This window comes from Poecilia reticulata, linkage group LG15 (genome assembly GCF_000633615.1).
Source record: "Poecilia reticulata strain Guanapo linkage group LG15, Guppy_female_1.0+MT, whole genome shotgun sequence".
Taxonomy (NCBI): Eukaryota; Metazoa; Chordata; class Actinopteri; order Cyprinodontiformes; family Poeciliidae; genus Poecilia; species Poecilia reticulata.
Window position 1 is genome coordinate 18,713,754 of NC_024345.1, and position 13,289 is coordinate 18,727,042.

At 35.2% G+C, this 13,289-nt stretch overlaps 1 protein-coding gene across 3 annotated transcripts in view; it reads right to left on the reverse strand.

Annotated features, from left to right (window-relative positions):
• Positions 1-13,289, reverse strand: part of eys (eyes shut homolog) — a 175,276-nt gene that overhangs the window by 156,735 nt on the left and 5,252 nt on the right. For all 3 annotated transcript variants that reach the window (XM_017309078.1, XM_017309076.1, XM_008429846.1), the window contains exons 2-6: positions 10,684-11,575; positions 9,717-9,833; positions 4,141-4,199; positions 2,594-2,721; positions 961-1,075 (exon numbers count right to left, since the gene is read on the reverse strand). In XM_017309078.1, the coding sequence (XP_017164567.1) occupies positions 961-1,075; positions 2,594-2,721; positions 4,141-4,199; positions 9,717-9,833; positions 10,684-11,428 (1,164 nt within the window). In that variant the 5' untranslated portion in view covers positions 11,429-11,575. The remainder of the gene's footprint in view (positions 1-960; positions 1,076-2,593; positions 2,722-4,140; positions 4,200-9,716; positions 9,834-10,683; positions 11,576-13,289) is intronic.

The window sequence follows — 13,289 nt, forward strand, 5'->3', positions numbered from 1 at the left end:
AAATACAAGTAACACACAAAAACATGAAAAATTCAAAAGGTACAGTACCTTTAAGACATTGTATTAAAACTGTAAAGGTTTGTTTCACATACCACTGAAGCTAAACTAGTCATGGTGTCATGGCAACAGTTGTGGAAACTCAAAGAAAAAATTATCATAGCAAAAATCTAAATAAAAAATTACAGTTAATCAATAGAAAAGCCAATTTGCAGTAAGTAACAACATCTGATTATGTCTTGGGCCCATCTACAAAAGCAGAAATACAAAGCATCTAAGAATACACTTTAGAGCCAAAGTACTATAGTGATTTAATGAAAAAAGACTGATGCCAGAGTAATTAGGAACTACAGGACATTAAGGTCTCAGGTCTCAGGTGTTGTGGGGGGGAAAAGGTCCAGACATTTGAGAAGTCAGAGCAATAAAGAGGAAAATTAGATTGTTATCTGACTGTATGAAAAAAGTTTCCATATACTCAAAGTGATTAATGGGTTGGAATTAGATTACTGCTGTATGTGGACTTTCTATCAGTGATGCTCTAATGGTCTACTTGCCTCTTTAAGTACTAATAAATAGACTTTTCTAAGAAAAGAGCAATAGACAGAAAAATGGAAAGGCTTCTAAAAATTAAATACACTCTACTACCACGTTAATGTAAATGTACTATTTCGGACAAAGTAAAAACTAATTGTGATGAAAATCAGTTCACACTGATGTTTCTATTTTAGTCTGGTTCTTACACTGAAGAAAGTAAAAGCAATAAAAAAAATACACTACTTTCTTATATGTTTCTTTTCGTTTTTCATTTTCTTGTCTCAATATCAAAACAACATCTCTACAGTAAACAGTGCTATAGCTAAGAAAAACTTAACCCTGTATCCAAATCCTTATTAAGATGAAGCCTGAGTCACATTTCATGGGCTTTAGAATATTTCATTAGGATGGAGACATTGAATTACCCACCTGATATCCACCAATTATGCTCAAACACAATCCCTCATTTAGGCAGTTGATATTGAGCAGTCTGCAGTAGTCAATTACTCCTTCACAGTTCTTCCCAGAAAAACCACTCAGACATCTGTTGAGAGGGGGTCAGTTTCGTCAAAAGTCAATTCAACCAGAACCAAAGCACTAACAAGCCACATGTTACTGCTGCTTTAGTGAGACACATGCAGTTACAATTTTGTATTCCACAGGCAGTTATCGTAAGTTGGAGCTGATTGGAACAGTGCGTACACAATTTTCTTCCAATTTGATCGACCTGGGCTGTCAAATGGGTGGAGGTATTATACAAGAACAAATGAAAGTTCATTATGCATACCAGATTTTGCCCACATAGATCTTCTGTTCTTACCGACTGTACAGTCTAATGTGACAAACGTACCAATATGACGAACGACCCATAAAGTTTTCATACCGTATTTTGATTCTTGTTTATCTCATGAGTGATAGCAGTTATAATTAAACATTATTCCAGAGATGCAGTACAACAATACTCTTTCACAGTCTGTACAAGCTGCACAAGTGGAATGCCTTGATCTAAATAAGACTAGAAACTTTGTCAATGTGACTTCCAAAAGCTATTTCATTTCGAGTTTTCTGAAGGTGTCTCATTTTGTATAAAAAAAAAAGACAGATGGAAAAAGAAACTGCAGCTTTAGTCCACAGTAGAAATAGGTTGAAGGGAATTAAAGGAAGAATAATCTAGCAAAAGCTGATAGTCTCTGAAAGCGCGGGTGAAAATGGTTTTAAAATTTAAACTTCAACAGATGAAACAGAACAAATATGTCAATGTCGGGCTGAATAGCTTAGCATGTTTGAAGTAAATGAAAAAGTTAGTGTAGTTGAACTAAAGTTTTTTTTTTTTTTTTAGTAAATAACTCCATGAAAAGGTACCATTACCTTGTAGAATCTTTTAATGCTAAGTCTACAAGCCCTCAATGTGATTCATTTATATTTTCGGAGTACCCAAATCTTTAAAAAAAGTTTGCAAATACGATTTTAAGCAGATTTTCAGCTTACAATTTTTAAGTGCACTAAAGCTTGAATTTATTTCAGGTCCTTCACCACAGTTCTCATTTATCACATAAACTAAACTAAAATTCCTATAACTTCATTACAATAACAGAGCCAAAACAAAGTTCATATTGTTGACCATAAGTGTTATCAATAAAATGAAATACTTCTAAATGGTTTATGGACCTCTTTAAAAGTGGCACTGGAAGGCAGTGCTGTAATAATATTTGTTGTTAGCTCTTTGGTTTTAACAGACAGATGGTAGAAAACCAGAAAATGTATGTTTAGGCTAATTACAGGCAAAGTAATGATTAGTTACAGTAGTAGTGCTTCAACTTGTGATGGTTATTGAGAAACCTGCACTATCAGCACAAACATTAAATGCTACATGAATCTAAACACACCATACTCCAGTGGTCTGAGCCTTAAAAGAGCACTGTGTGCTCGTGCTGCATCTTGCGAGCATTGATGCTTGAAGTTAAATGTCCACAAGTGTTTCGATCACTCAGAATGCATGTTAATGCCATGTATGAACAGGGCCTCTGAGGGTGACCCCATTAGACACCACTCTGTGTTTTACCTGCAGAAGAAATCCTTTCCCCTAGACACAAAGGTACCATTGTTCAGGCATGGTGATGGGCTGCACATGCTCTGCTGCCTCCTGCATTCTGGGACCAAAGTACCATCTGCACAAGCATATTCGGAGCCCTGCATATAGCATACAACAAAACAAGGTCACCTGTAAGCTCAGTATTAAAAGTAGATAGGTACGTCTACCTCGCTACATGCTAGAGTTTTATTAATAAAAAAAGTGGAGTGATACATGATGTCTTAATCAACCTCTAACGTCAATCCTTTAAAAATATTAACACAACGTGCAAAATCAAGATTGGAAACAAAATGCAAAAGATATGTATTTGAATTCACTTTAATTTTAAGCCATAGCCCAAGCGGTGTAACGTCTTAAATACATCTTCATTCACATTTAAATTGCAGAAGCTTGTTTGTCATAAATAAGCGAATAACTACAAAGCACTTAGTTAAATCACTCATTGCTGACAGATATTACATTATTGATGGGAATTACCACACTGTGAAAAACTGCAACGTGGAATTGTTCACAGATTTATGAATGACATCTGTAAAAATAGCATTACAACCAACTCAGGGTCTTATTTTTCTGGTTCAGAGAGTTTCTGTACAAAGGAGGGAGGGCAGATAATATTTATCAAAATGCCCTGGTTTGAAGAACACAGATAAATCTGTTATGGGGATACTTCTATTAACCACAGTCAATTTTTTTTTGCCTTATCCAAACATTTATTTTAAAACTCCAATAACAACATTACACAAAAAGTAGTAAACAAATTGCTTATGAATCATAAAAGGATGTCGAGTACTTTTTTGAAGGTCTAAAACATTTTTTTTTAATTATTTAAGCCATAAGCCTTAAAAAACAATTTTCCAAAGTGATAAACTGATATTTTATAAAAATATCGATGTTAAACATCAGGAATAACAGAGCAACCACAGTCTTGTAAATGTCATATTCTGTCCTGCTCAGTTGTTGTAAAGAGGGTTGTAAAAGCTAGTAGTGCACTTCACAGAGTGTAATAAAGAAAACAAAGGTTACACACAGAGACAATTAGGCTGCAACTGTGTTTCCCCCAGAGAATCTTCAAGAGCATTTGAAAAATTACCGCCCTTGCAAAATGCATTGCCACAATAACATTTCCAGTGAAAGGTGAAAATTGCATAAGGCATCCAATTACAAAAAGCCGTTGATGAGAGCCATTTCAGACTGGCACTTAAATATGTGCAGGGTCATTTAATCAAAATACAAGAGAAAGCAGACACTCCTCCCTCTGCTCATCTTCTGCTAGAAATATTAATTGCTGTAGGAGACTTCAGAAGGAAACCATTTGATCTTGTTTTGGGACACTATTAATTTTCATATGTCATTTTTGTTTATGCCCCACTGAGATAAAGCAAATAGAGGAAATACTGTCTCCATATGCTCAGCTGCTTTGCAGTTTGGCTCCTTTAGACATGAATACGGCAAGCAGTTGAAACCAACTCCAGACTCTGGAAAATGACAAACCAATTCTTTATGGGTCTCTGACATACACTGTCATTTCTGCATGGATTCGGCTCACACTGGGCTTTCCTCTTCTCACAGTAAGGGCCTGCAAAGTCAGCGACAAAAGATTAGTGCAAGTTCATTCAGGCTATAAATGTAAAGAAGCAACAATGTGAAAAAAAACCTTACAAAAGAATTACCATCAACTACCACCAAGAACTACTGTCAAACATTTGCAATAACTTGCAACGGGTTTTTGACATCGATATAGCGGAATCTGACTCATTGTTCTTTACAGAATTATTTTAGTCCAAAGGACAAAGGACTGAACATGTAAATGGCATGTTGAACGTCCTGCCACAGCATTATAATAAGATTCAGAGACTAATTTTGTCTAGGCTGCTACAAAATCTTTGTTTTGACTTGCATGCTTCACCTCAAAATGAAGTGACACATGCAAAAGGATGCATAGCTTGTTTAATTTGTGTGAAGACGGCATCATAGTTGTTGCAGTAGGATAAATTATCATTTTTTATGTACCAGTATGCTTTATATTTCAACTCGGTAACCTTGAGGAGTAGCTGCATTACTAATTCAAAGTTTTATAACAGTATCTAATTTTTAGTCTTTGTTAACAATGACAACTTGTTAGACTGAGTATATTGGAAAGCCTCTTAATTAGGGGTTTAACAAAGAAAAATCTAATACTGTTCAGAATACATCTGAAGTAGTTAAAAATGTCAAGTGACAATACATTTTTGGAGTAATTAACATCCTAAATTTGGTTTAAACTTGGCTAATTAGAGGAACTGCTTTAGACATCAGAATAAAAATAATTTGGGCTTAAATTCTCTTTAAAAATTTAAGCGCAAATTTATGTAAATATATTTAGCTGTTAGATGCTTTTAGGTTTTTTTCCCCCAGTGGGACTTTATGTAACTTTAATATGTTTAGCACTGTCATCAGCTTATATTATTTTGCTGTTGAATGTTTTCCCTAAGTGTACTTATAAATAAATTAAAATTACATAATTTACACAAAATCTGTCACCACTACCAAATGGTTTCATTCTGAAACTTGTTCTACTAATGAGTTCTCAACAGTGTTTCAACAACTTCTTATACGTCTTCAGCACTTCTCTTTATGGATGCTTCTTCATTGGGTCATGTCAGCTGTGAAGCCAAAAACTTGTGTCAATCAGGATTTTAAGTTTTGTATTCATAACATCTCAGCAATCCCAGTAATGGTTCAGAAATATGTTTGTATTTCATTTTCATTTTTAATTTCTCAATCTCTCATTCTGGGCTGCCTTTGTGGAGCTGTTGTTGACACTGTTGCTGTACATCTCGATGTCCTGGGTGTGATCCTGGTTGGGGGTGTTCTGTTTGAAATTGAATGTTTCCCCCATGTTCTTTCTCACAAGTCTTTGAGGCAATAGGCCAAGTCAAGTCTTAAGTCTTTAAGACTTTCTGAAATTAAAAATTAAAAGATATTGAACTTTTTTTTATAATATTCAAATATTTTTAGATGTACCTGTTGTCAAATTTTTTAAATGTATGACAAAGTTTACAACACAATGAACACACAAGTGTAGGAAGTAAATGGATGACTATCAAACTTCTGATTTTGATATTACCGGAAGTAACCTTGCAATGAGTTAGTTTAATGGTGAGAGATTGTTGCTCGTAAGTTGCGTTTATTTTATTCTAAAATAATCCAAAATGATTTAACGCAGGATTCAGTTGTTGATATGTACCACCAGCCTGTAGCTCATAAACCAGCTTCATCTCACTCTTCATTAAACGAAGTAAAAACTGCCATCAAAACTCGAGTTTCAGATCAGGAAAAGTAAAGACTAATGTGCAAAGGGCTCCAGTAAAGCAAGATAGCAAAAGCAACACGGAAGGGAAAATATAACAAAATTAAAGATTTGATCAAATGGTAGAACATTTGTTTTATTACTTTTGGATTAACTTCATCATTATTAAAATTGTAATTCTGTTTATCATTATTATTATTACATTTAGTGTTCTTAAAGCTTGTAAATGTATTCCAGCTAGTCAATGCTGCAGCTCATCTTATGCTGTGCCCAGTATTTTACTTAATAACTCTGAAGTCATACAATTTTCAAACACAGCTACTTAACCAGATGCAAGGAAATTGACGGTAATGTTATGTGCAAAAGATAAAATTAGACAAACTTCACTGCAGGTTCAAGGTGAATAAAATTGTAAGTTATTCCCACGTGAGAGTTTTCATTTTTTGTGCTCTTCACATGGTGCCTGCACATTTATCTTTCCAGTGACTCTTTCTTTGCAGATTTGCTTTAATCCCCCTGCTGATACAAGTGCTCATGTCCCAGAGGCTCCTCGCAGCCTCCTCTGTGGGCATCAATCTTAATGTACACAACTTCAGGCTTTGCTTTTGCATCACCTCCTTTTTACAAGTTTCCAGAACTGGTTCAAATAACATCAAATATTTCCACTCGTCACCTTTACATGAGAAACATAATAACATAATTACTATCTAACGAGTTGTCTAATAATTTCCCCCCCCAGAGTTTTCATGCTATGCATATGTGATACTATTTCTTTACAAATATTATTGAGGTTTTGTAAACTGTCTCCTTCACATACTCTGTAATTGAAAAGTTTAATAAGGGTAATAATTACATACATTGTGCAAATTGAAAGGGTCTCAATTTAATATTACTCGCAACAAGATAATTAAAGCTTAATGATTATGGCCCTATAAATGTGGTAATACCTTGGAACAAATACTCTGGAGGTAGTGCTACGGAAAGACAAATCAAAAGAAAATCTTATTTGAAACATCCCATGAGTTCAACTCATTATTCTGTGCACATAGACTTTGGCCTGTGAGGGCAGCCAGCAATGGAGCAGCCACTAAATTTCAGTTGATTAATGAGCCAAGAGCAACAGAGAGGCGGAGGAGGCACAAGCTTCGCAGAACTCCCAAGAAGCTGACGGGACGGCGGGACACAATGACGATGCAAACACATCCAGTGGATATGGTTTACTAAAGACAACACCATCAACTAAAGCACATTTGATAACAGCTGTCAAGTGAAAACAAGCTTACAGAAATACGTTTAATTTTGAGAATTAAATAAATTATTTGATTAACTTCACCACTAAAATTACAAAGAGTAATTTACACCCACAATAGTTTTTGAAAAGGTGTCTGTCCTGCTGCTTATTGACTCCCTTGAGTTTCAGGTGTCCCAACTTTCTCAAATGGACTCTTTTTAGTGTCTTTAATTACTATGTATCTTTGTGACAAGATAAAGGAATTATTACCATGCATATCTCTAGTTGCAAAGGGGACGGGGGATTGTAGCAGTGTAAAATGTTGCACACTAAGCAACATTTAACAGAGACAAACAACCTTTACAAATTAAATCCGACATGATTTGGCTAATCAATAGGGAAACATATTGAGGAAGGAAATTTATTTCTTACAGCATCTATGAGATCAGTAAAAAAAATAAATAAATAAAAGCCTTGATTAATATTTTATTTATTGACAGATATCTTTATAATATATTTGACTGGCACATGTCAACATATAAATAACATATAAAACTTCACAGCAGCAAATATTTTAAGAATTAGAAATCAGCTCTTTGGTTTAGTAAAGAATGAAAAAGATAGCACAGTAAGACTGGTTCACATCTTTATTATCACAAGCTTAGATTTATGTAAAGATGTCTGATTGGCTTCTTAGACGAATTTTTAAGGCAGCTAGAGCTTACATAAAATGTTACTGGTGGATGTTTTGGACCTGGACAATGGATAGGTGCTTAGATTTTTTTGTATCTAGCTTCTTTTTTTATTACTTTTAGTTCTATATTTCCCCGTAAATAATTCAAAATACCTGTATATAAATTGTGCTCACCAAATAAACGTATCTTGCTATTTTGATCTTGCCTTGTAATTCCCCCCCCCCCAAAAAAAAGAAAGATTATTTGCTTACTCATTCTTATAGTATAAGTAATCAAATAAAACATTTTGTGACATAAAATTACTCCTTTATCTTTTGAAAAAACTATCAAGCTTTCAGTTTGGCAAGAATCCAGCATGCAGAATGTAGAAGATCAAAGCCAAATGATGACATTCCTTTTCAGAGATGTGAAATTAACTAATGATCTTCTCTCATAAATCAGAGTTGTTCTAAAATTCAGCTTCAAACACATTATTCATGTAACCTACATTTTCTATGGGGCACTCGCACTGGGAAACCACATTCAAGATTAGTTCTCTTTTAACTTGTTCTTGATAATTTAGATGAAGCCATTCAGTTACACAGCCAAATGTTCATCCTTCACCTACGCTCCACCTACCCTCCAGGTCCAACTCTGATAGACAAAAAAGCAATTGGCTTATGACAATTGCTTAAAAAAAGAAAGAAAAAAAAACTTTATAAAAATAGACAACACTCTTGCTCTGCAGTACAGCCATAATCAACTCTTGTATAAAAGAATGCCAGCAAGCACTCCAAGCAACCTTGAAACCACATTTCTGAAATAATAAGCTGAAAGCATGGGTTGGACTCAAAAGGCACAACTATGACACCTCAAAAGTGCTGCCAAGGCAAAGTGTGCAGCAAAGAAAACAATGAATCAATGTAAGGAGCCACCTGGAGGGGCTTACTCCAGAAGGTCCATCGCATTTGCTTTTATCTCATGTTTTTGATATTCAGGGCAGTCTGAAGAGTATCCATGTATTGTAGCTCAAGTATTTGTGATACCCATTAACCCAACTGTGCTTTGCTATGGTAGATTAAACTACATTATGATTAAAGGAGTAATAATCTTAAATTTATGAGGCCAGAAGAACATTACTGCCATCAAATTTTCATACATGAGCATCCAGTAGTTCCTTAAAATGACAACATGATAGCAGTTTGGCCTTTATAAATGTTTTATAGGGAAGGAGAATTAGCATAAATGAGCACTTACATTACCACAGTAAAGCTAAATAAACTACATTTGTCACCAGTTTTTTTGCACGGCCCTTTAAGAAAAACTCCAGAAAGAGAAGTAATTCATAGTCAGCTTTAATTGTCAATCTTTGTGGGTTGTGTTAATGAGGCAAAAACAAAGCATTAATGTTTGGTTAAATATCTCTTTTGACTTTTCACTTGGCAATAATTAAACTGATGTCTCAAGTTCAGCAGAAGCAATACATTGTAAATTACATTTAAACTGAAAGCCGTAAAAAAAAAAAAAAAAAAAAAACTTTTGTTTTGTTAACTGAGACGTGCTCAGTCTTAGGACTCAACAGCAGAATATTATTGCTTGCAACATGAGTTGCTTTGATTTGACCAGGCTGCTTCATGTTTTGTAATAACAAGCTCACAGCCCATGAAGAAACATTAGTGTCTTTGTAGTTTTTTGACCTTGGTAGTTATTAGCCACTACATTTTTCTTTTTTCATGTTTGATAAAATGAAATACTTCACAGATGTGATGTGAAATATTGTGGAAAAAGTGACTTTAAGAGGTCATTAATTAAGTTTCTGTATCATGTTGAAAAATATTTCCTTGGAGTGTCAGTGCAACTGCAGAATATCAAATTTAAGTAGAAAATAAAGCCTCTTACCTGAAAATCCAGACGCACAAATGCATTTGAAGGAAACCGGTGACAGTTGGACGCATGTCCCATCTTCACAAATTGTCTGACAGTTTCCTTCCCCAATGATTTCAGAGCAGTTTACACCTGTAAAAGAAAACAACACACAAGCTTTCATTTAAAGGGAAACAATTAAGGTTTGTTTGTTTGTTTGTTTGTAAGAAAGAGAGATATGTCATTTTTTTTATTTATTATAGATGTTCTGAAAGTTATTTATAAAAGTTTAGGTGATAATTGTATTAACATTACATAAAATCTTACAATAGATATAATGTTATATTACATGTGTTAAGATTATTGGAGTACAAAAATATGTCTTTCACATTCCTTGCTCATGTGTGTGATTTTATACTTTTATCATGTTAAAAATAAATAATAAATAACTTGCAAAAGTATTCATACCTCTTGAGTAATTGTTTCAACCACAAACTTTGATGAAGATTATCAAGGAATTTATATGATAAAATAACACAAAGTATTATATAATCTTAAAGGGAAAGGGCAATATTTAACAGCTCTCAGATAGTTTTGGGAATTTTCTTTCTTTCTTTAAAAAAAAAATGCTTTTAAGACCAGGAATCAGATTCCTTTCATTTCATAATTACGCACTACTTTGTCTATAACATAAAATTGTAATGAATTATATAGAAGGTCATGGTTTTAATGTTGTACAAAGTGAAAAAGATCAAGGGATATGAATAGTGTAAATAAACCATCATTATATAAAATTCATCAATAAAATTATATTTTTTTGCATACATGCTGTACTCTTGACGAGAAAGTCTTGTAAAAGAAAGATGTTTTACTTTGTTGAAATAATGCATAGGGCAATTAAAAAATAAACTTTGCATTAGGTATTTTTTGCGGACGCCACTATTCAACACAAACTGAAAATAATTGAAGAAGTCAACAGGAAGACTTAAATGTTTATCCTTACCTGTAAAGTGTGGTGGACATAAGCATTTGTAGGTTCTGTTGTTTGGATCTGTGGACCCGTTAGTCAAGCAGATTCCTTTGTTCTGACAGGGGTTATCCAAACAGGCGTCGAACCTTTCACAGAACCTCCCAAAGTAGAGGTGGTTGCATCGGCAGTGGTACGCGCCTTCATAGAAATCTGTTCGGCAAACTCCATTCCCCGAACAAAGTCTCAGAAGAGGAGAGGCCCGGCAGAGCTGTGTTTTAACAGAAACATTAAGCCTTAAACCAAGCTTGCATAACTGCGAATCCCCTTCGTGAAGCGCGATAAAGTAATGATGACCTGGGGTAATCCACTTGGCCTCAACATGCTCACTTTCGTTTGTATTGTGAGGGAACACAAACTGATTCTTCAACTCTGCATTTGTAGTGCAGCTTTCAAAGTCCTCTCTTGACACGTTGAAGATCCTGATGCCATACGTCTTGAGAGTTTCATCAGCAGACATGAGCAGTTTGTCTCCATGTTGCAGCTGAAGTGGGCATATCTGTGGGAAGCTAAAAGGCTGCTCGCTCACTTGGCGCTTCCCCTGAGAGCCCCAGCACTCCAAGTCATTCTCACAGATGTTTCCGATTAAAGTCCAATTCAGCTGGATTGTGTGCTTCTTAAGGTACCACTCAAGCGGCGCTTGTTTGTTGCAAACTGTTTGGCACTTGGTAATGTGGACGGCCACAAAGACGGCAATCAAGTGGAACAGCGACGCCCACATCTTTCCCCTCCGTAGCAATTAACGCCTAATCAGTCTTGAAACATTAGCAGCAACTTCATCAGGTTAATGAATGACGTAAATGGACTGCGCTGTGTGTCGTATGGCTCTTTGCTGCACATGCTTCAAATTCACAGGCTCGGAAGCAACCTGGGGGAAAACAAAGAATGTGAATTTTTTATTTTTTTTGCAAAACGAACAACTTTCTTGAAAACGTACATCTTTCAGACACTGCAAAACAACTGACAGTGAAGGTAATTTGAAGATTTAGCTCTACTGTAATACCAGACTTGCGTTGTCAGTCTGTCTTGCTGGAGTTGTCATAATCATATGCAGTGCTGCTGACCACCAAGTGTGTCACAGCAGTCTCAGCCTCCCTGAGGTTTCTACAGCGAGTGACGGTGTCAGATAAAATATTCTCTCTCCTCTGCCGGTGCCTGATACCTCAGTGTTGGGCAGTGAGATGAGTTAAAACAGACAGCATTGTCTTTCTCCCTCAGGCCCCTTTCATACGTGCGCTCCAGATAAAAACAACAACGTAAGGAAGGCTCACTGCGAGAAAAACTCTGCCCCTTGATCAGCTCACAATGGGAGATATGAATAACTGCATGGTGATAAGTAATGACACCCCGAATATGGAACATCAATATCAATAGACGGGAGGAGTGATAAACCGAATGAGATTGCATGTATTGTCGTTAGAGCTCAGAGGGGATTTAGAGAACGTCATTTATATGAGATGAGGTTGACTATTGTGTTTCACTGAGCAAATCAGAATGCTGCACCTGATTTCTAAGAGGAAGGGGAAAAAAATCTAATTATCCATTTCTAATATGTCCAAAAGATGTGTAATTGGTTTACTGTTAAGAGGGATATTTATTATAAGAAGTGACTCAAGATCAAACTGCAATAAAGTTGTCTAAATTGTAATTATTTATGGCTGCTTTCAAGATAATTTATTTAATGTGAAATGTCTTGTTGGCGGTGATAAAATTTTAGAGCTTTATTTCCTCAGATTAACACTGTACTTTGACGTTCCCTTTTTAAGGTATAGTAACTTTTCTCATTTCGTTCAGTGCTGCAACCCTTGTTTTTGTCACTATCTGCAGGCTTCTGGTTTCATTGAAAAAGCTCCAAAATCCTACTGCGTGGATTGCCAAGCCCCAAAGGGACATGTTGAGTTCTGCACATCATTACCACCCACAAAAAGAAATACATGCTACCACTGAATATCACCAACATCAGCTGAAAGCATTTTCACAGTCCATTTTCTAAACTTCTCTTTTTGATGTTGAGGATTCAGAACTCTAAAAAAACAACAAAATAAACTGTCATTAACACAATTATAAAAGAAAAGAGCAAAACATTCCTAAGGTTGCAGGCCATTTGTTTTCCTCCACCGCTTCTTTTTTTTTTCTTTCATACAAGTGCACTGACAAGATGTTTCATAGCAACCATCTATCTATTCGCACCCACCTTGGGGAGATTTTGCATTTTGTGTTTTAAAGTCATTTTTTATTGACTATAAGTAGATGGCAGAAAACTTCTATAGGTAAATGTGGTTATCTGGCTTAAACAAATAGTGTCTGCCAACATGAGTTCCCTAGTTATTTTGGTTTCCTGAGTGATCAATAAATGGCCCAAACGGTGATAAGAATTGCATTCAATAAAATGGATGTTCAGAAAAGTAATTATTATACAGAAAATCTCTGTATAATAACAGAGATTATTATACAGATGTACAGTATGTGTATAAAATACAGTATGTGTATTTTATCTGTGTATTTCTTAAAAATAAAACAAGTACAGGATCAACTCTTTTGTTCATTTGTACCCATTTTATACACATACTGTACATCAGCGT